Genomic DNA, 22,920 nt, shown 5'->3' with positions numbered 1-22,920 from the left:
ATTCTGTTCATATACACCAGAGAAAAAGTCCCTGGAACAATTGGGTGGGCCTTGCTTCCATTAAGATTTGTAGATAATCTCCACGTCCTGTTTCCAAAGCAACAAACATGCAATCAATTTGGAAGTTGGGTTAAAGTTGTTGTTTGTTTCAGCGACCCTTTGACATCACACTCAAAACGGAAGGAAATAGGCTAGCAACATTTCTTAACTATGTAAGTATCTTTGTATTCTTCTCCCCGTGCTTGATGTTTGCAGTTTACTTTTATTTAATTTTGTAGAAAGAGGAACCTGATGTTTTCAAGCATTTAGGGACTGGGAACCGTTTGGCCACTTTTTTGAACTATGTAAGTATGAGCAGTCTTGGACAAGTAGAGTAAAACTTGTTTTTTTCATGCTACCATCTTAAATGGAATTAATTGCATATTTTTTAGAGATTGTTGACCCAGTGTTACATGAAATCATAGTACCTGTGGAGATTTAGTTTTCCATATTCTTGCTTCACATATGCTATGAAGTTTAGCCTAATTGTGCAAAGGAAATTAGTGACTAAAATACATTTTTAACAGTGGAGCTTTTTATGAGAAGTGATTTGGGAACGCATTCAATCATTATTATTTGTGCAGCCACAGAATCTGTTCTCATTTTACTTGCCATGACATCAGTGTTAAATATTGCAGCTCTTTCAATGAGGATCTCAGTTTTTTTAGGAAATTTCTTGGAAAATGACTAATAAAGGGCATTACTTTATTCCAAATATGTGCCTGCAGTGCAGTTACTATTACTGTTACTGGTTCATTAGAATATCACTTGTAATCTGCAATTATGGAGTATTCATTAAACCTACAGGGCATTCATTCAGGCTTAGCTTTCTAAAAACATTGATTCAGAGAAAGAATTGCTGATGTCTTTTTGCTTGCTGTTGCCAACATCCAGCTCTAGTCATATTTTGCCATTTTAGCTAGAAGATACATGGGCTTAAAGATAACCATGATAAGGCAATTCAGTAGAATCTCCAAAGTAGCATGAAAACAGAAAGAGTTGGGGTATTTCACTTTGAGTTACCATGTCAGAGTTTCAATTTCTTCCTAAAAATTTGCAAAATTTCCTGTTCTGTATAATGATTGCATCTCTGTAGAGGTGCCTCATTGTTCCTAAATTAAAACGTGGTAGTTTGGATCCAAATATCTGTTCCATCAGTTGAACAAAATCCAAGTTATACAATGGGATTTGATTGCCCCTGTTTCTGCTGCAGCTGCCTGTATCACATTGACGTTAGTACTAGTACTAGAAACAGAGTTTACTATATTGTGTAGAACTATAGGTAGAGCTGGAAGTTCATGGACTTGCTACTCTCTTGCATGAAAAACAACACACTTTAGAATCGGAACCATGACATGAAAGTAACAACTCTTTCTCTTAGTTAAAGTAAAGACACTATGTATGATTGAAGTGCTTGTGTTCTGTGGCATCTGTGGCTAAACCAAAATAAAGCTCTGTTAGTTTCATTGCAATGTTTCAAACTGATAAAGAGATTGCTCAGAGATGCACAGAATTAAGCAGTATCATTAGAGCTAAGGTAATTTCTCCCTTCCTCCCTCCCTCCCTCCCTCCCTCTCTCTCTCTCTCTCTCTCTCTCTCTCTCTCTCTCTCTCTCTCTCTCTCTCTGTATGTACAGGGAGTGCAGAATTATTAGGCAAATGAGTATTTTGACCACATCATCCTCTTTATGCATGTTGTCTTACTCCAAGCTGTATAGGCTCGAAAGCCTACTACCAATTAAGCATATTAGGTGATGTGCATCTCTGTAATGAGAAGGGGTGTGGTCTAATGACATCAACACCTTGTATCAGGTGTGCATAATTATTAGGCAACTTCCTTTCCTTTGGCAAAATGGGTCAAAAGAAGGACTTGACAGGCTCAGAAAAGTCAAAAATAGTGAGATATCTTGCAGAGGGATGCAGCACTCTTAAAATTGCAAAGCTTCTGAAGCGTGATCATCGAACAATCAAGCGTTTCATTCAAAATAGTCAACAGGGTCGCAAGAAGCGTGTGGAGAAACCAAGGCGCAAAATAACTGCCCATGAACTGAGAAAAGTCAAGCGTGCAGCTGCCAAGATGCCACTTGCCACCAGTTTGGCCATATTTCAGAGCTGCAACATCACTGGAGTGCCCAAAAGCACAAGATGTGCAATACTCAGAGACATGGCCAAGGTAAGAAAGGCTGAAAGACGACCACCACTGAACAAGACACACAAGCTGAAACGTCAAGACTGGGCCAAGAAATATCTCAAGACTGATTTTTCTAAGGTTTTATGGACTGATGAAATGAGAGTGAGTCTTGATGGGCCAGATGGATGGGCCCGTGGCTGGATTGGTAAAGGGCAGAGAGCTCCAGTCCGACTCAGACGCCAGCAAGGTGGAGGTGGAGTACTGGTTTGGGCTGGTATCATCAAAGATGAGCTTGTGGGGCCTTTTCGGGTTGAGGATGGAGTCAAGCTCAACTCCCAGTCCTACTGCCAGTTTCTGGAAGACACCTTCTTCAAGCAGTGGTACAGGAAGAAGTCTGCATCCTTCAAGAAAAACATGATTTTCATGCAGGACAATGCTCCATCACACGCGTCCAAGTACTCCACAGCGTGGCTGGCAAGAAAGGGTATAAAAGAAGGAAATCTAATGACATGGCCTCCTTTTTCACCTGATCTGAACCCCATTGAGAACCTGTGGTCCATCATCAAATGTGAGATTTACAAGGAGGGAAAACAGTACACCTCTCTGAACAGTGTCTGGGAGGCTGTGGTTGCTGCTGCACGCAATGTTGTTGGTGAACAGATCAAAACACTGACAGAATCCATGGATGGCAGGCGTTTGAGTGTCCTTGCAAAGAAAGGTGGCTATATTGGTCACTGATTTGTTTTTGTTATGTTTTTGAATGTCAGAAATGTATATTTGTGAATGTTGAGATGTTATATTGGTTTCACTGGTAAAAATAAATAATTGAAATGGGTATATATTTGTTTTTTGTTAAGTTGCCTAATAATTATGCACAGTAATAGTCACCTGCACACACAGATATCCCCCTAAAATAGCTATAACTAAAAACAAACTAAAAACTACTTCCAAAAATATTCAGCTTTGATATTAATGAGTTTTTTGGGTTCATTGAGAACATGGTTGTTGTTCAATAATAAAATTAATCCTCAAAAATACAACTTGCCTAATAATTCTGCACTCCCTGTATAGATTGTGTGTCTGTGTGTGTCTGTGTGTGTAAATTTTTTTGGCTTGCTAACAAAGAATAAAGGGAGACCGATATGATCATTTCAAACTTATTTGTTCTCATCACTGATGAGAACAAATAAGTTTGAAATGATCATATTGGTCTCCCTTTATTCTTTGTTAGCAAGCCAAAAAATTTTACACAAATATGAGCTGCCACTGCTGTGGCTACTGCCTGTAGATGCCCTTGGGCTAGGCTGAAACAGGAGATAAGATTTGTCCCGTGTCTGGGACTAAGCAAGTGTATTCTGAGACAGCGGTCTTTACTCTCCGATTAGCAATGTAACCCTTCCAAAATCTGGAAGAGATATAGGCTGCAGGCTTCAAGCCACATATTAAGGACAGGTGGGTTTGTCCTATTGGTCCCAATTGTGATCAAACACAGTATTTTTTTTACCAAATAAAAGTTTATTTCCCTCTTACATTTTAAAAAATAACTATTTTTAATGCTTATGTCTCTGTCAGATTTTTTTATTCCTAAACATCTGTCTCCACAGGCTTTCTTTCTCTCTTCCTGTTAAAAGGTGTCATGGATGCTCCTTCAAAGCTTTGAATGTGGCTCCCATAACCTCTCCAGAGGCTGCTGCAGAATCATAAATTTCTAATGTGTCAGAACGGGGAAATTTATTATGAAATGTATGAGGAGTACAGTAGTCATATGTACTTAATTCAGTTCACATTTTGATGTAAATTAAAACAAATTTAGGTTTTTATCCTGGCCCCACCCACTTCTTAGAATATGGCCTTCATCCTGCAAAACGATGCAAACTCTTGCTGCGTAAGAAAAGGGTTGAGCTGGACTCAGTGGAAGATCTTATGGGTGTCTTATTTTCCTTTCTCAGATGAGTGATGTTGAAGCAGGAGGTGCAACAGTTTTCCCAGATTTTGGAGCTGCAATTTGGCCCAAAAAGGTAACAGTTGTGCTTGTGTGTAACAAATGGCTTTCCCACTAGAAAGGAGATAATTTACTTCGGGTTTTTAACTTTATTTCTTTAAATTCTACAGAATTTTTACTCAGTTAATCATTCAGGATGACAAGATTATTGCAATGAGATATTTGTGGTTGCTATCCATAGATGAGAGAATTCCAGTGGGACAGCACCTCATTAAATTGTAGGCTGCTTCTTACTCAGATTGCCTTCTTCTATATCAGGGGTGTCAAACATCACGTGACGTGTTGCGATGTATCATGACTTTTTCCCCATTGCTGGAGATGGGGTGGGCGCAGTTTTGGCATGACGCATCCGGCCCGCGGGCCAGCAGTTTGACACCTCTGCTCTATACTGAACAGAATTTTAAATCTGTCTTTGCTGGAAAGAGTTTTACAATGTGTATTTAAGGAGCTTTATAGGCATTTAATTACTTAAAGAGCTCCATGTAATTTTACCTTCCAATAACAAAACAGGATTTCTTCTCTTTGCTGTATGCCAGCTCTATCCCCTGCCCTAACCCAGTCCTCAAGCAGGTTAGAAATTTATGAATCAAATTAATTAATAATTGTGATGGGTCTTTCATAATATTCCACAGCTTAGCCCAATAAGTAACTCCAGCCAATTTGGTATAATTTTCCTTAAAAATTTAAGAAGATCCTTTTGTGTCACACTGAAATCAATGCGACCTGCATCCAAGAGATACTTGTGTTTGCTATAAAAAGCCTTTCTCTTCAACCAGTAAAAAGCAGTATTGTTTTTTTCCTGAGTTCCATTTCATATGAATATGAGTATTATGTTGGTTTAAAGGGCCTTAATTAATTTTTCTCCAAAGAAAGCCCGTTTTTAATTCTGCAATTATCAGCACCAAGTTCAGCAGGAATGGAGAGCTTTTTGTCTTAACCCTGCTGCTAAAATAATTTAAAACAACCAATAATTAGGTTATTAATTTGTAGTTAATAGATTTAATACATGTGCAATGATTTGCATGATCCCTATATCTTTGCAGCTTTAAAAAATGTATTGACAAATTAGCTATAATCTTGATTCTCATTAATACAAGAACCTGCAAGAACTGTATGTTCATGCCAAATAGTATTCCTGTCACAACTGGTTGTGTATTTCTTCATTTCTAGAGAGCATGGGTTAGTACCATGTTAGTTCTACTTTCTCCCTTAGACCTTGATTAGATGATTTTAGCTGAGTCGTTCCCTCAGCCCTAAGAGGGATATAATGGCAAACCACTCCTGAAAATGCTGCCAGGACAACTGCAGAGACTTCTCCAGGCAGTCACCAGGAGCTAAGGCTGTCTTGAAAGCACACATTTCCTTTTTTCACTTTCCTCCTATATTCAAAGACATTGCCGCTGCACTCTCTTTAAAAGTAGAAATGGGAAATATTGTAGACATATTCCCACATTTTAAGGCAACTAGCAATGAAGGTCCTATGGACTCCCTATTCTTATAGCAGTTTTAAGTTAGATGAAAATGCACACAACACTGAAATTATTTAAGTGAGTAAGGTTGGTTGTTGTTTTCAGGGGACTGCAGTTTTCTGGTATAACCTCTTCCGAAGTGGAGAAGGTGATTACCGAACGAGACATGCCGCATGCCCAGTGTTAGTAGGCTGTAAGTGGGGTAAGTAAAAATAACATCTTTGTTTTGAGAAGCAAGACTTAAGGTTTGCCAAACAGTTAAGGAACACTGGGTTGCTTTTGGTATAGGATTTTTTTTATCTTGCAATGACACCTTCCTGGATAATGTGCTCCCACATTGAGATTTCTTTGCTGTTAGCTTATGTCTATAACTTTGACCTTCACTTATAGGATAAGAAAAATAGAAAACGCTATCTGCTATAATAATGACAAGATGCGAGTGCTAACTAGGAAGAACGTAGCATTTCAATGAAATTTTAAAAAGCAGAACATTTGAACATTCAGAGTTCCATGTAGTTGTTTTTAGCATCATTCAGGTAGCATTTAATATGGATTACTCCCTGTATGAGCAGTCCTATTAGTTCTCAACTATCGAGGCCCATTGAAGTTCCTCTCAGTGGGAATTTTGTGTTCAGTGCAGCCACTGGCCATAAGAAAACCTATATGCATGTTGTAGGGCCATAAAGTGCCTATCGGAGTAATCATCATGGAGCAATGATGGCTAGGGGAGAAGGATGTCAGGAAGGCTTGTATGTAATAATGCCAGAGTGAACTAAGGGTGATTCTAAAACTCAATTTTTGTAGGAGTCTCATGATCATCTACCTTTCTGCTTATGTAAGGTAATATTAGATATTAAACACTCTCACTTGCATCAGCTCTAGGGGAGTTTTCCTCAAGCCGAGTGTTCTCCAGATGCGCAATTGCTGAGAATTCTGGAAATTCACACATCTGTAGGTATCCAAGTTGGGGAAAGCTGTTCTGTAGCCACAGAGCCCATTTAGAAACCTTTCTTACCATTCATAAACTGAGTGGGACTAAAAGAAATAATTTTTTCCTTCTGCATCTTGGGAGGTGAAGAAAATGGACAAAATAAGGTCAAATAAAGCTCTTAGCTACAAATCACTTGTGCACAACTACTCAAGGATTCAACATGAAGGGCCAGATAGGTACATCAAGCTACCTTCCAAGGAGTCACACCCACAAGTACATCATATGAGTATAATGGCCAAAGGTTAGATGTCCATTTATCTGAATCTACATACAAAAACTAGATTTAGAACAGACTGGAGTACTATCGTCAATGTTATGTGTGAGTTATATGTCTGTATGTCATCAAATAAAACTATTCTCTAAAATGTGATGCAGGAAAATTGCAGTTAGGTTTGCTGCTTTTATTAATCTTATACAGTATGCACTGATACCTTTGCATAACTGCTGGCCACATTTTTATTGTTATATGGATTACATTTATCATTTTATATAATTTAAAGTATTTTAGAGTCATACAGTGGCTGAAGATGCTTACTATGAAAGAAGGCAAATATTTTTTTATATAAACAAATAAATGTAACAATCCTGTTTTTTAACAGTATCAAACAAATGGTTTCATGAGAGAGGAAATGAATTTTTAAGACCATGTGGTACAACAGAAGTGGACTGAAACCAACCATATTTTCCTTCTCTGCTGTCAGCCTTCTATATTCTTCAGTTCATTTCTAAGAAATGACTTCTACTTTGAAAATGACAGCATTATTTATTGAAGAAAGGCAACATCTCACAAGAAAAGAAGACAGCTCTTTGGACAGTTGGTGCTATGTACTTATACATGGTTACTGCCATTTTCCTTCTCCCTTCAGTTTCTGCAACATCCAGCAATGTGATATGTTACAGATTGGCCATGGAACATTTTTTTTCAAAAGGTATATTTTGAAAATGTTACTGTATTTTCTAGGAAGTACAACATCCATTAAACTTTTTAAAAAGAGGCCACGTGTATCGTGTGTATTTAATCTGTGGCAACGGTTGGGATTTTGCCATTTGATCACTGCCATATCACTAGCTATAAGTGGGGAGGAGGAAGCCAAGGTGACATGGGCACCATAATAGTTACAGATACCATTTGCTACAGAATTGGGAAGAAGAAATCTCATTTAGAGGAACAACTTGAAAATCGTGGCTTCTGATGAATGTGCACAGCAGCATGTCAGCAGGCTTCAAATCATTTGCTATGGGAGGTGTATCGTGTATATTTGTTGGTTTCCCCCCTGTGGCTACCCCTGTGGAGGTAGACACAAAAATTCAATCATGAGAACTGTATTTCATAGTGGAGGGGAAAAATAACAAGGCAAGGTAAGAGAGAACCTAGCAAATTCCTCTCCCCAACTAAAATGCTGTTCTCTCTGAAGCAAAGGCTGGGAAAGGGAGGAGCTTCAGGCCAGGTATTTAGGGCAGAGATTTCCTTCTGAGGAAGGTAGATAGGAGCCACTGTAGTCCATGAGTCACAGGGTGGCTTTCAATATGTCCCTTTGCTAAGTGCTAAACAGAACCAAAACACAGACACTTTAAACATCCAGAACAATAGTGGTCCCACTCACTTGCCTGATGTCATGATGGTATCATTTCTTTAATCTTGCCATTGCCAAAACAAATATAAAAAAAATACCCCTAGTGAATGGGAAAAGACGCTTATAAGGCCACGGATCACTAATCCAACCATCCTTTCAGTCATGCAGATATTTTATTAATCGGTAATGAATTCTCTGTAAAGAACTCTCTTTCTCTGGAAGATTATAGGATGAATCAACCAAGTTTGTGGTATCTGGCTGTCTACAGAATTCCATTGTGTTACAGCTGTTTTTTTAAAAAAACAAACGCAAAAGCATATGAAATAATGTCTTTGCTGTGACTGCAATGGGCGTGCAGCTTAAGGCAAACAAACCATAAAATGAACTTTGTTTGGATCCATACCACATGTTCAAGTCATGGACTTTTGAAATGCCTTCATGGGGAAAATTAGAACATCTAAAGTACAATGGTTAAAATTATTGCTAAAAAAATGATTAGCTGGCAATTCCACTATGCTGTACTGCTTAATTCTTAGAAAATACTTGGAGCACCTGAGAAAAGAGAATACAAAAGTTATTAAACTTTCTTTTGGAGACAGTCAAGACTTTATGTAGATGTGTGTTACTACATTTTTTAACTATGACAAACATAACTTTTTGACAATGTAGAAAGTCTTATCTAAATAATATCTTGATAAGCAATACGCATGGCAGTCCACGTGATCTTGCACACCCAGCTCCCATCCGTTCCAGCCAGTGTAACTTTCCTGAGAGAGGCAGATCTGTAGAGAAAGGCTATTCTAGGGGTAAGATCCATCCCTGAGAAATACTAGCTTCTTTCTTTTCATTGCTAGTTGGGGGAATTCTCAGTATCCCTATTCATAACATGCATACAGGGTGGGTGGATGGTCTATGAGTTAATCATCTGCTAAATGATTATAAATTCAAAAACAAGCCCATGCAATGTTCTGTTACAAATAATGCCAGTCAGTGGGTGGGTGTCTGTTTATATTGAAAGGGTTGGGACACACCCATTAAGACAAGTGCTGCTTATCTGTGATTTATTGAAGAAAGTTATCATTCTCTAGATTCATACAAAATGCTTTTCTGGAGAAACTGCTTTCCTCAGTCGTCCTTGAGCCATGACCCCTGAAATAATAAATGCATTTATTTGACACCCACACCCACCGCCCCTCCCTTTCCCATGAAACTGGGCAAGTCAGTTGGGAATCTTCCATCTGCAAGCTAAGCTTTCAAGACGAGACTCCTTTGACAACTTTGTGCTCTTATCAGTGGTTTTTGCAACAGCCCTGGGGAGTGTCATACTCATACATGAAGTACAGGAGATGCAGCGCTGGAGTGAGTGTGCCAGCTCAGCACCAGGACGCAGCATGAAGTCATCCTTGCAAAAGTTGGTGCTAGAGAAGAAAAGCCTCCATCTTGGCCAGATCTTTGTGGGTAGCACTTGGGAGCCACTGCTGAGAGCCTAAAGGCTACTGAAAGAGAGCCTGATGTCTGTATCCCGCACTCACAATCATGTGAAGTGTTAATACCACTTTATAACGCCTTGGTAAGGCCACACTTGAAATACTGCATCCAATTTTGGTCACCGCGATGTAGAAAAGATGTTGAGACTCAAGAAAGAGTACAGAGAAGAGCAACAAAGATGATTAGAGGACTGGAGGCTAAAACATATAAAGAACGGTTGCTGGAATTGGGTATGTCTAGTTTAATGCAGAGAAGGACAAGGGGTGATATGATAGCAGTATTCCAGTATCTCAGGGGTTGCTACAAAGGAGAGGGAGTCAAGCTATTCTCCAAAGCACCTGAAAGCAGGACAAGTATTTATTTATTTATTTATTTATTTATTTATTTATGGGACTTATATGCCGCCCTATCTCCCGAAGGACTCAGGGCGGCTTACAACAATAAAAACAACAATACAAAAATTAAAAAAGAATTAAATAACAGCCCCAAAATAAATTAACCACGGTTAAAAATTAAAACATATTTAAAAACCCATCATCAATCCAGGTCAGCCTGATGGAAGAGAAAAGTTTTGAGGTCGCGGCGAAAGGACCAGAGGTCCGGGGCCATCCGAAGCTCAAGGGGAAGTTGGTTCCAAAGGGCTGGTGCTCCCACAGAGAAGGCCCTCCCCCTGGGGGTTGTAGTGACAGAAACTAATCAAGGAAAGAAGCAACCTAGAACTAAGGAGAAATTTCCTGACAGAACAATTAATCAGTGGAACAACCTGCCTCCAGTTGTGAATGCTCCAATACTGGAAGTTTTTAAGAAGAGATTGGACAACCATTTGTCTAAAATGGTATAGGGTTTCCTGCCTGAGCAGGGGGTTGGATTAGAAGACCTCCAAGGTCCCTTCCAACTCCGTTATTCTATTACTCACCCATTCTAACAACAGCTGTGTGGTGGAATCCAGGCAGAACAAGAGAGTTGCTCAAAAAGGCATCATGAACTGTAGTCTGAGAATGATAGAAACTGTGGCTTAAAAAAAACAGAATAACAACATAGTAAGCTTAAATGCTTTAGCTTGTTTGATCATAACGTTCTTGTATCCCACTTAAAAATATTTGTTTTGATGTGGCTGATTCATAAAACTCTGGATTGAGGGTAGATCTGTTAATATCTGTAACTAGAGCTGTTAGATTGATTTTCACATCCTTTAGAGTAAGTGGGCTGATTACTAGATAAAAAAAATGTTGCATGAAGATACGATCAGAAACTGCCTTGCTTCAAATATTATTTTGATTTTACGCAATTTCCTCACTGGCAGAAATAATGAGCTTATTACATAGAGATGGAACTTATTTCCACATGATGGCGTTTGCACAGTGCACTGTTTTGGGGAAGTGCTAGATCTGAGTTACAATATGGGTGGGAGGCTTAGAAAAGGAGCAAGGACATGTTTTCCTCATTTAGACCATAAACAAGCTAAGGAATGAAACAGCGCTTGGAAGAGAAAAACAAAGCTTAGGGCAGAGGGATCGGACTCGCTATGAATTTGCAGCACCTGTATGTAGAGTCTTCATGAAGACTACCACGTCTAGCCTCAATTTTCTGTCAAAAAGTAGGACAGACATCAAACTGCAGGTTTTTTTTATTTCCTTCTCAGAAAGTCTTGACTTGTGAAGAGATTGCTGTTGCTTCATAAGATGATTAAATCTGTCCTGCTGAAAAAAAATTCCTTATTCTCAATGAGTTTTTTAAAAAAGAATTCCAGGAAAATCCCACTTTTTAATGTTGGTTGACGTTTTCTTGGATGTTTAATACTATTATGTATTTAGAGAATCATTTATTGCATTGGTACACATGAGTGCCAATTTTAAATCAAAATGAGATACAAATTCTCAAAATGAGAAAAACTTGTGCAAAGTTGTTTTGGACTCTAAAAAGTTTGAAGTACAGTCAACATTTTGGTTCAACTCTTGGATTCTATAAAGGTCAGGCGATCCTTCTTAGAGAAATGTAGATCTACATTTTGGGGTGAGTTAGAAGCCACTACCTCCCTCCTTTTGTCTTTAAACAAAGTTGTTTCATGTTGAACTATAAAATGGAAATTTTTCATGCCCAATGCTTGATAAAGGTTTCCAAAACAAATTTAGACAAGACAAACGTTCATACTAAATTGCATGTTACCCACACCATTGTAAAAGGCTTAGGGCCAGCTTTCTGATGAAAATCTGGGAGGAAGACATAACTAGGTAAGTTATATAATAAAAAAATAGGCTACACTTGTAGCTAAAAGCACCAATCCCATTTTTTTTGCTATTTGAAACAGTAGGCTAAATATCCACCTCTAGTGAGGTAGATTGCATGTTTGGCAATGGGTCAGGAGGCCCTGTAGAAAGTATAATTCTGTCTTCCAACACCCAGCCACAATTATTACATATTCAACATCTACTCTGATTAGGGTTGGATGGGTGGATGGATGGATGAAAGAAAGAGAGAAGAAAGAAAAAAAGAAAGGGAGGGAGGGAGAAAGATAGAAGAAAGAAAACAAAGGGAGGGAGGGAGGGAGGGAGAAAAAAGAAAGAAAGGGAGGGGGTAAAAAAAGAGAAAGAAAAAAAGAAAAGAAAGAAAGAAAAAGAGAAAATTGTGAAAAGAAACAATGCTCAGAATAAAGAGCCCATAAGAACCAGACTATACCAGTCACTATTCTGATTCAATCTGTGGCAGAAAGAAAGAAAGAAAGAAAGAAAGAAAGAAAGAAAGAAAGAAAGAAAGAAAGAAAGAAAGAAAGAAAGAAAGAAAGAAAGAAAGAAAGAGAAAGAAAGAAAGAAAGAAAGAGAAAGGAGGGAGGGAGAAAAAGAAAGGGAGGGAGGTAAAAAGAAAGAGAAAAAAGAAAGAAAGAAAAGAAAGAAAAAGAGAAAATTGTGAAAAGAAACAATGCTCAAAGAGTATTAAGAGCCCATAAAAACCAGACTACACCGGTCACTATTCTGATTCAATCTGTGGCAGCTTTGTGTATCCACCTGAACAAGCAGTCTTCTGCTCAGAATGCAGAATCTGAAACAGCAATGCCTTATTCCCTTGGGTTATGCTCTGCAACACAAAAATACTTTGCCTTCTATTTTTCTCTTGAGTAATTGCCAAAGGGATTCTGACCAGTTACAGTGAGATAAAAATGTGGACCGATATAGCACAAAGCTTTTGAACAGTCAAGACTAAGCAGACATCTGGTTCCCATTACACTATTTAAAATCCTTTTCCATTTATATTACAAAAAATTAAGTGAAAAATAAAGTTATTCTACAACTACTATTATTCTACTACTAAGTGCTGCCATATCTTGGTTACAAAAAATGACCAAATTTTGCAGTTGAGATATAATAGACCTATAAATACAGAGGTGACAGAAACTAGTAGGCAGAAAATATGCAAAACAATCATTTATACTTAACTTTCCTTCACTTAGCAATCATATATTTTCTGATGACTTTTGTCATGACAGATGCTAGTGGAGAGTTATTATCTCCTTCCCCCTTCCTTAAAAATACTGTTTAAACATTTATTTTGTCCGTTATCCAAAATACTTGGGTAACCATTCTCTCAATTTCTCTATGAAGAAATTTTATAACTGATGTCAAATTCAGAGTCTGACCGAATCCTGAAAGTTGTTCTGAGATCTCTTTCTTATTTGCAGAAATAAACAATAGGAGAACTAAATTAAAATTTCCAAAGGTTTTTCTTTTGGAAAAACATCTACAGAGGGGAAGTTGTTTAATATCTTGTGGTTTTTGCCACCTAATACCAAGCAAATGGAATTATATTTTTCTTTACAGGCAGTTTTGGTCCCCAGCATTTTCAGCTGATGTTCACTCGCAGTAAGAACTGTGAAAGAGAGCTGTTGACTCATTCCTGCCTAAATGAGTAGTGTAAATCAGATTATAGTATATGAACTGAAGAGTAACTGAACTTCTAACATTGAGAAATGGAACATTTAATCTCAGTGATCAAGAAAATGCACTACTTACAGTAATAGGCAGGAGATTGCTGTGATTGCCATCCTGGAAAACCACAGAATAGTAGGACTGTGGAAATGATGAAGATGTCATTTTAGGGTTTGCACTTCAGAAAAGATGGGTTTTAATGGAGATCCTATGGAAGAATTTTATTTTATTTATATCCTGCCTTTATTATAAATATCTCAAGGTGGCGAACATATTCCTTCCTTCTATTTTTCCCATAACAAGAACCCTGTGAGGTGGGTTGACCTGAGAAAGAATGACTGGCTCAAAGTCATCCAACTGGCTTTCATGCCTAAGGCAACACTAGATTTCACAATCTCCTGGTGTCTAGGTCAGCACTTCCATCACTGCACCAAACTGGCATCTGTCTTTGTCTGAATAATGCTTTTCCCTTTGTTCCTCACAGAGCTGCATCTTTAAAATGAAATGAGGAAAATTCTCAGAGCAGAATTGTTCTGTCCCAGCCTATGTGAGTCCTTGTTATGCTCACAAGGAGAAATCCCTCTTCCAAGAAACAGGGAGGAACCACAAGAAAAAACCAACCCCTTTTATTCTCACAGACTTGAGTCAATGTCTAAGGCAAACAAACACAGTCCACAGAAACTCAATCCTCAACACTAATGGTTGCCTTTGGCAACCAGCACCTCCCACACCTTCCCTTTTATAATTCAGCCAAGGCATGGCTTCCTAATGCGTTGTCCTTTGCCTTTCGATCCACCTCATTGCATTCCTCTGTCCTGCTCACTTCTCTTGCCTGTGCATTCATGCATCTGGCATTTTTCCTAGCTGTTCTTCAACACTGTCCAGCTTAGGCTTCCAGCACAGCTGTGTCTCAGCCTGAGCACGAGTAGAGGGGCCAGACTCCTCGTACGACTGTAAATCTTGGAGCTCCTCAGAGTCTTCCTCTGACTCTAATGTCACTCCAGGCCCCTCCTCCTCATCTGATTCCTCAGACTCAGCTGCCAGATCCACTGGCTGGCAAGGAATCACAACAAGAATGTGCATTAAACTGTTGGTGTATACTTTTGTCTCTGAAACTTGAAGCTCCATTTCAGCATTCTCATTAGTAGTGTTCTGATCCAAGTCACGCTGGCAAGATAGAGGTTAAGTAGATTTTATTTATTGCTCACTAATTGCAGTGACAAACAACCCAGTGCCAGTGAAACTCCACCCCAGCTCTCAGTTTTTCTTCAGTCTGCATTCAAAAACTAAGTCCCAGCCAATCCATGAGGCAAGAAGGAAGTAACAATACCAATAATTCCAGAGTTCCAGCAATCAAAACACAGCCCGAGAGTGCAAAGTCTGAGACCCAAGTCCAAATCTGTAAGAGTACAGAGTCCAAAAACATAGTCTGGGGTTCAAGGAAGAGGATCCAGGGAAACCAGGAAGGAGCACATCAAAATGAGCAGGTGTTCCTGACAAACACACCTTCCCCCAGCACCTTCCCCAACCTCCTCTGTTCCTCTCTCTGCTCTGCTCCCCTCATCCACAAGTCTGATGGGGAAGGGAGCTGTTCCTTGTTGGAGCTGGTCTGGAGCCTGTCATCTCTGCTGATTCTCTACAGCTGCTCTGCTCCTGCAGGCAGCTCTCCACCATGTCAGCTGCCTCCACCATTGCCAGACAACTCCAAGAATGCCTCATTCTCAGCCCCTGGACTCTCCACTTGTTTGGAGAGGATCATGCCCTCCCCATCAGATGGTCCCAGTTCCAACTCCTCTGAACCAGGATTCAATGGAGCCATGACAAGTAATTACTACTCAGCCACTCACAAGTCTGGATCGCTCCCCTTACCACATGCTCTTTAGCCATGTCCAATTCTCAAAGGTCTGGAGAGTTGGAAATTCTAAATTGGTAGACCCAATGCATCCAGGTAACAGTAGGTTGAAGGAGTTGTGTTAATCTTTCATAAAAGCTGAAAGTTGGTATTATGAAGTATGCCTCTGAATATCCTTAATCCACTGGGCCCTTTTTTCCTATTTTAATGCTCTATTCTGAATCAAGATTCTGGAAATTTTGTTTATTTATGCTACATTTTATATAAATGTTTACAATTCTTGTGATTAAAATCTTGTAATCTTGACAGAAAAATGATGCTTTCATCTCCATAACTAGTTTAAACAGGAATATTTTAATAAGTGAAACAGAAAAATCCTTGACAAGAATTCTTTTTGTTATTTCTCCACGTAATCATCACAGTTTAGCATACACCTCTGTCAACAATGGGCAACCATCAGAAAAAAACCTCTGTAGTTTGTCTCGTCAACGAGGTCCTAACCAACCTTTTCCATACATCATTTAAGTCAAATAGATACCCGTTAAGATCTTCCTTCAGTCTGGGGAAATGGTGGCATCAAGTCTGATCTTTTTGGTAGGTAGAGTAAGATAATGAAATCCAACTTTGAAATTGCCTTTTGGACTGTTTACAAAATACTATACAAGGCCCATTATTGTCACATTGCAGCAAAATTTCCTTCTTGTGTTTCTGAATTCAGCTTAAAAAATGTTTCAAAGTTTTGGGTATTGCAATATAACACTGAATTTAAGTGGTGCCAGGTTCAAGGAAACCTATGTAAATAATACCATCTGTATCCCCTAACCTGCAAAATGAGTTTTCCTATTAGAACCTGGATTTTCATTTTCGTTTTGCAGGTGAATCTCTATGATGAGGTTTCAAGGATTAATGCTTTTTTTCTGGGTCATAATGATGAATCCATGAATCCTACTGCTAAGCTTGTAAGCCGCCCTGAGTCTTCGGAGAAGGGTGGGATATAAATGGAATTAAAATAAAAAATAAAATAAATAAATGTTTTATCTGCTGTTCTGGTTTAATGAAGAAAGGCCTCACTTTCATTTTTGTAGCATGATAACAACTGCTTGCAAATTTCAAATCTTTTAAATTTTCATCTCTGCTGTCAGCATGCAAAAATGTTATATTGCACAATATTCCAATATTAAAGATGATTAAAAATGTGTTCCTGTAAAATGCTAAGCTTGGCAGTAATTTCTCTTTGAATGATCTGCTGATTTCTCTTAAATCAGTTCTTCACTTTTATCACTTAAAATTCCTTGGTTACTCTCTAAGATCCTCCACTTCCTTCTTTATGGCAGAAATCACAGTTTATCTTTACAGTTTTGACAATGCACAATACTCACATAAATACAATAATCACATAATCAACCTATATTCATTTCTGTTGGCAAGACCCTTTCAGCAGTCAAAAGTGCATTGCCAAGGACACTGTTAGCTTCAATTTCATAAACGATAGCAACAAAAACTTTTCTCAAAACAACTTCTCACTAAGTGAAATATATCAGTATTTCTAACAAGCCAGTACTACCATCCATTGGTAATTTATAACAGGGCTTTTCGACCGGTGGTACGGGTACCACCTGTGATACATTGGCACCTGGCCGGTGGTACGCGATCATCCTAGAAAAGTGGTAGCAGGGGAGGGGAATGAGCTGAACCAGTGACAGCACCACACAAGCCTGAGCGAGAGACGGCTGGAGCTGTCAAGGCTCAGCAGAAGCGCCAGGATCAGCGCTTCTTTGGGGCTGTCAGGGCTCAGTGGAAGTGCCAGGATCAGCGCCAGGCTCCAGCTGGAGCTCGGCGCTAATCCTGGTGCTTCTGCTGAGCCCAGAAGAAGCGCTGATCAGCTGGAATGTTGCAGCATCTCCACAGTCTTGTGATTTACATTCAGATGCTTGGCAACTGATTCATATTTATGATGGTCACAGTGTCCCAGGGTCATGTGAAGTGACCAAAACCTGCTGCAACTACCCAGCAGATGGGGGGAGGAATAAAAACCAAACACCCCCACCCCACCCCTGCTGCCAATCCTCAACAGAAATGCTCACAACAATGAAAACCTTGGACAGAAGGAAGAGTGCCGCCAGGCGGGCAGGCAGGTGTCTTGCTCGGCTGTGGCTTAGGGGGCATTTTTTTCAGTGCCATTGTAACTTCGAACAGTCACTAAGCGAACTGTTGTAAGTCGAGGACTACCTGTACTTCATCACTTTTTCCTTTTTTGGGTCATCAAGTTTTTGACTCCTTGCTAGGAGACTGGCGGTACTTGGATGTTACCATATCCTAAAAAGTGGTACAATGGGTGAAAAGGTTGAAAAGCCCCGATTTATAACATTGGAGGCATTACTTTTCATTCAGCCCTCTTAACTGCCTGGTGGCTCTTTTTCTTCAACTAAAGAGTCCCAGGAATGTTACTTTCACAATAAGAAAGATACTTCTTGAACGATTTGGTTGCCTTTTCTTGAAACTTTTTCAACTCCATAATACATTTTTCAAGATAAAGTTGCACACTACACAGACCTTTTAAATGCACAGTCCACCATATTCCAAATTATATCAATAGTTTATGGAGTGCTTCTATACACTGCACCTAGCTGATTTTCATTGTTTATGTACCATCAAGGTAGTGTGTGTGTGTGTGTGTGTGTGTGTGTGTGAGAGAGAGAGAGAGAGAGAGAGATGGTCTTAACTGATCTTAAAAATGGGGGCAGACTGGGGTGCAGTGGTTAGAATGCAGTATTGCAGTCTGACTCTGCCCACAGTCGGGAGTTTCATCCTGACAGGGCGCAAGGTGGACTGAGTGTTCCATCCTTCTGAAGTTGGTAAAATAAGGACCCAGATGGTTGGGGGCAACATGCTGACATTGTAAACTGCCCAGAGGGTACTATAAAGCACTATGGGGCGGTATATAAGTCTAAGTGCTATTGCTATTGCTAGTATCTAATATTTCAGAACAAAGTCATAGCAAACCAATGTAATATTATAACCATGGAATTGTTCTTGACAAAAGAGGTTTCGTCTTTTTCTTCCCAGAACTATTTTTTTGCCTTCTCCAAACTCAAACTATCATATATGTCAGATAATAATACCCATCATCCCTAGCCAACATGAACAATGTTGGGTGATTGATGAAAGTTGTAGCCATCATCAGTTCTTTAGACAGCCTCTCTTGATTTTTTTTTTTGTTCACTTTTATATTTTACCTCAGATGTAAATAGAGTTGCGTAACTGGCTCCTCAGACAAACAGTCTCCAGGACCACCATTGGTTGGCTCTAGGGCGGCAATAGGCTCTTCAAACCTATTTGCCGCTGCCTAGTGACCAGCCGTATAAATAGCTGTGTAGAAACTCTGGTTAACAGTTCAGTTCCTGCATTCAATAAAGCATGTTCCTGCCTGAACTCTCTCGCCTCGTCTCCTGCTTGCTGCAAAGAACCCAGTACACAACACACACTTTTCACTAATTTTTTACCTTCCACTTGTACAGAGTTATAACTTCCAGAATTTCTAGCTGAGACAGTTAACTAGTGTCACAAAGTACATTGCTAGGTACAAATGCTGTCAAAATTTGAACTGAGCACCTAAGAGTAATTCCTGAGGCCACTACTCCAGTATCCCCCTCCCCACGTTAACAAATGTGAGAATATCATTTAGAAATTAATGCTGGCCATAGTATTGCATGTGCTTATAGAGTAAAGGAATTTGCAAGGAAGCAGAATTCACAGAGTGTCCTTTGGTGTGATGGGCCCAGGTGCTTTGGTCACACTTCATTTGTTGGGAGCAAGGGGCAGGAAAGAGCAAAAAGTAACAATGACTCCTTACTGACATCTTTCTCTTTCCTGTTACTTCCTTTTCAGGCCACAATTTTATCTCCCAATTTGTGGTTGATGGGTTTTTACTTAGTAATTCATCACATTGGCTTTCTTCACCTGTTTTTGACCATCAGGTAGTTTGGTTTTGCTAAAAGATGAATGCTTTGCAGGTTAACATGGTAGTTGAAGCCAGTCATGCAAAGCATGTTTAATTTATCAAAAGAAGTAGTCATTAGAGAAGCTGCATTTGTCTTGACATCTCAACAATGATTACCAGGTATGTTTGTTTGTTTTTCTTCCGTATATGATGTGGCATGAGTGCATTTAAACCATAGCTGTGGTCATATTAAAAGACGGACGTTGCTTCTGTGGTTTTATACCTTCCTATCATTTATTTCATGTAATGGAAATTACAAGAAGGCAAATACTGACAAAATGTTTGCCAGTGGAATAATTATCCTGAGATGTTGTATTGCCCCTGGGTCTGTTAAAGGAAATGCAAATTAAGATCTCCATTGGTTTAATTTGAATTCCAGTACTCAACAAAGTCTGGATGGTCTGAATGGTGACTTCTAATGCTCTTCTACAATTACCACACTCAAAACATTCTCCTGTAATCCTGTCCCTTCTGAATTTGAAGCGACCAAGTGTTATTAGGATATCTTGTAAGTAGGTGTTAATTGTATTCCAGCTGCAATAGCTTTTAGAGTTTGGGCTAATAGGTAAGCAGAAGGTTAAAATTAGATATTAAGCTACGTATGAAAGCAAACAAGGAACATTTTGTGGGTTTAGAGAAACAAAGTTATTAACCACAGAATATTTATCATAGCTAAGAGAAAGTTTTGTTGAAGATCTGAATGTTGAGATTAGGAATTTTTGATGGATGGAAACTTCATTTTGTGAAATGAATTTTTTAAGATAGCAATTACACACCAGCGTTGTACTCATCTCTGCAAACCATGCAAATGTGTGACTATGAGTAAAAAGTATTTTTCATTATCAGGAAATCTACTTCACTCTTCTTTTTTCCTCCTTTATTCATAACCAAAGGTCACATATTTAAAGTTGTATATATGTGGTCAGTAAGTGACGCTGCAGGCTTATATACCAAAGGATGGAAATGCAATATTTGTGGGCACCAGATCATTTTATAATATTCCACGATTATGTCTGCAAATACATACAGGTAGTCCTTGACTTACAACAATTCATTTAGTGATTGTTCAAAGTTATAGCAGGACTGAGAAAAAGTGACTTATGACCATTTTTCACACTTATGACCATAGCAGCATCCCCATGGTTACGTGATCAAAATTCGGATGCTTGGCAACTGATTCACATTTATGACGATTGCAGTGTCCCAGTGACATGTGATCACCTTTTGCGACCTTCTGACAAGCAAAGTCAATGGAGAAACCAGATTCAGTTAATGTCTGTTATTAATTTAACAACTGCAGTGATTCACGTGGGGGGAAAATGTTGTGAAATGGGTCAAAACTCACATAACAAATTTCTCACTTAGCAACATACATTTTTGGGCTCAATTGTGGTCATAAGTTGAGGACTACCTCTGTATACAAATCTTAGAACATTAAAATATCTTGATTTGCATCATTTAACAAATTGTATAAAAGATCACATGTGATGCCGTGTAGTTTTCACGCCATAACACAACGTGTCTGAAAAGACTACTGATCTCAGTTATCTACATACACCAATGTATGTAGGGCCATCCATAGTATGCAGTACGTCTGTAAGCCATGCCTAGGGATAAGGTGAAGATCTGAGTGCTTGGAAGCTATGAGGATCGGAATTGAACAGAACAGACTTAGAATGAATCTCATCAAGAGCAGGTATACAACTGGGAAGTCCTTTTGGACTATCAGCACCTCCAAGAAGAGTTAATCAGGAAATCAACTCCACAGAGGAGGATAGAGGGCGTATCTATGGGAGTGAGTTTGGATATGGTTTCTTATAAGGAATTACTTAGATTGGAAGGGAATGATTGGCAACTTAAATCATTAGATGAGTTAAGACAAGAAAACATAAGTTACTCTTGGTTTCAATATACCCAATTGAAAGCTCGGTGGAAGTTAGATCATAAGGTTGGCATCACAATTACAGATCAAAATTTAGTAAAACAAATTAGAGATTTAAATTGTGCACATATAAAGAGGATATATAATGCTTTAATTGAATTGGATTCGGAAACGGAATTAGTCAAAGATTGTATGATAAAGTGGGCACAAAATATTCAGGAACCAATTTCGCTGGACACTTGGGAGATAATTTGGGTCAGAAATGTTAAATTTACTCAGGCTCAAAACTTAAGAGAAAATTTTTATAAAATGTTTTATAGATGGCATCTGGATCCCAAGAAGTTGTCTAACATGTATCCTAACTTACAGTCTAAATGTTGGAGATGTGGTAGTTTAGAAGCCACCTATTTTCATATGTGGTGGACTTGTAGAAATATAAAAGCTTTTTGGATTAAAATTTGGTGGAACATTCAAACGATTTTTAAGAGAAAGATAAAGTTTTCTCCGCAATTGTTTTTATTGGGTATTGTTGTAGATTGCGATGTTAAAGAAACCAATTTGATGTTGAATATGATAACAGCAGCACGGTTACTGGTGGGACAATATTGGAAGAAGGATAGTTTGCCTACTATAGAAGAATGGGTGTTTAAAGTTTCGAATCTTGCAGAAATGTCTAAGATTTCTGCTTACTTGAAAGATCATTTACAGGAAAGATATATTTCAGTTTGGAGGAGATGGATAGATTATATTCAGAATAAATATGGGACTAAAAAGTTCCATTTAGTTTATGAGTAGATTTTAGAGGGATATTGTTATTGATCTTAGTGTTGGTACTTTGTATGTATCTATGTTAAAGGGGAGTTAAAGCACATTATGAATTTGGTTAATTGTATATTATGCATAATTTTTATTTGGAATATGATTATTATAACTATAATCCTGTATTTAGCTCTGGGAAGTGGGGGGGGAGTGGGCGGGTTTGGGGTGGGGGGGATTTGGGGATATATTGTAAAATCTTGTTTTTGTAAAACTCTTTAATAAAAAAAAGGAAATCAACTCCACAGAAACTAAATTATTTTTATTGGGAGTATTTATTTAATTAGCTATCTCACAAAAACTTTACTCTGACAAGTTTACAGTAATAAAGGCAGCTTTACTTGGAACAGCTTACATCCTGCAGCCATATCTGTAACACTGTCAAACATCAGCATCTGACTATCCCAGGTCCTTGGGAAGGACTCGATAGGTGGATAAATTCAGTCTGAGCATCTGGTGGACTGTGTGTGTGTGTGTGTGTGTGTGTGTGTGTGTGTCTGTGTCTGTGTGTGTGTCTGTGTGTCTGTGTGTGTGTGTGTGTGTGTGTAAAGCATAGATTAGACATAGAGGTAGATAGGGATAGATAACAATAACAACAGACTTTTGCAAGTCTGCTTGTGTGGTACTTACTTACCCCTTCGTCCTATGAATTGGGGAGGTTTTTGTCAGAGCCACTTCCACTATTTTCTCCCTGTTGTGGCTTCAGTCCTTGTTACTTTGGTAACAAATGTATATCTCCAAGATCACCTTCTTGGTT

The 22,920-nt window shown here is 38.8% G+C and overlaps 1 protein-coding gene across 7 annotated transcripts in view; it reads left to right on the top strand.

The window, feature by feature from the left end:
• Positions 1-7,621, top strand: part of P4HA2 (prolyl 4-hydroxylase subunit alpha 2) — a 343,153-nt gene extending 335,532 nt beyond the window's left edge. For 6 of the 7 annotated variants that reach the window (XM_083354381.1, XM_083354385.1, XM_083354382.1 and 3 more), the window contains 4 exons: positions 279-344; positions 4,119-4,187; positions 5,746-5,842; positions 7,231-7,621. In XM_083354381.1, coding sequence (XP_083210507.1) covers positions 279-344; positions 4,119-4,187; positions 5,746-5,842; positions 7,231-7,301 — 303 coding nt within the window. In that variant the 3' untranslated portion in view covers positions 7,302-7,621. Of the gene's footprint in view, positions 1-152; positions 213-278; positions 345-4,118; positions 4,188-5,745; positions 5,843-7,230 lie in introns of all 7 variants that reach the window. The other variant, XM_083354384.1, reaches the window with a different exon arrangement.
• The last annotated feature ends 15,299 nt before the right edge of the window (positions 7,622-22,920 follow it).

This window comes from Vipera ursinii, assembly GCF_947247035.1.
Source record: "Vipera ursinii genome assembly, chromosome: 2".
Classification (NCBI taxonomy): domain Eukaryota; kingdom Metazoa; phylum Chordata; class Lepidosauria; order Squamata; family Viperidae; genus Vipera; species Vipera ursinii.
This window is presented reverse-complemented; position numbering and strand designations above follow the sequence as displayed.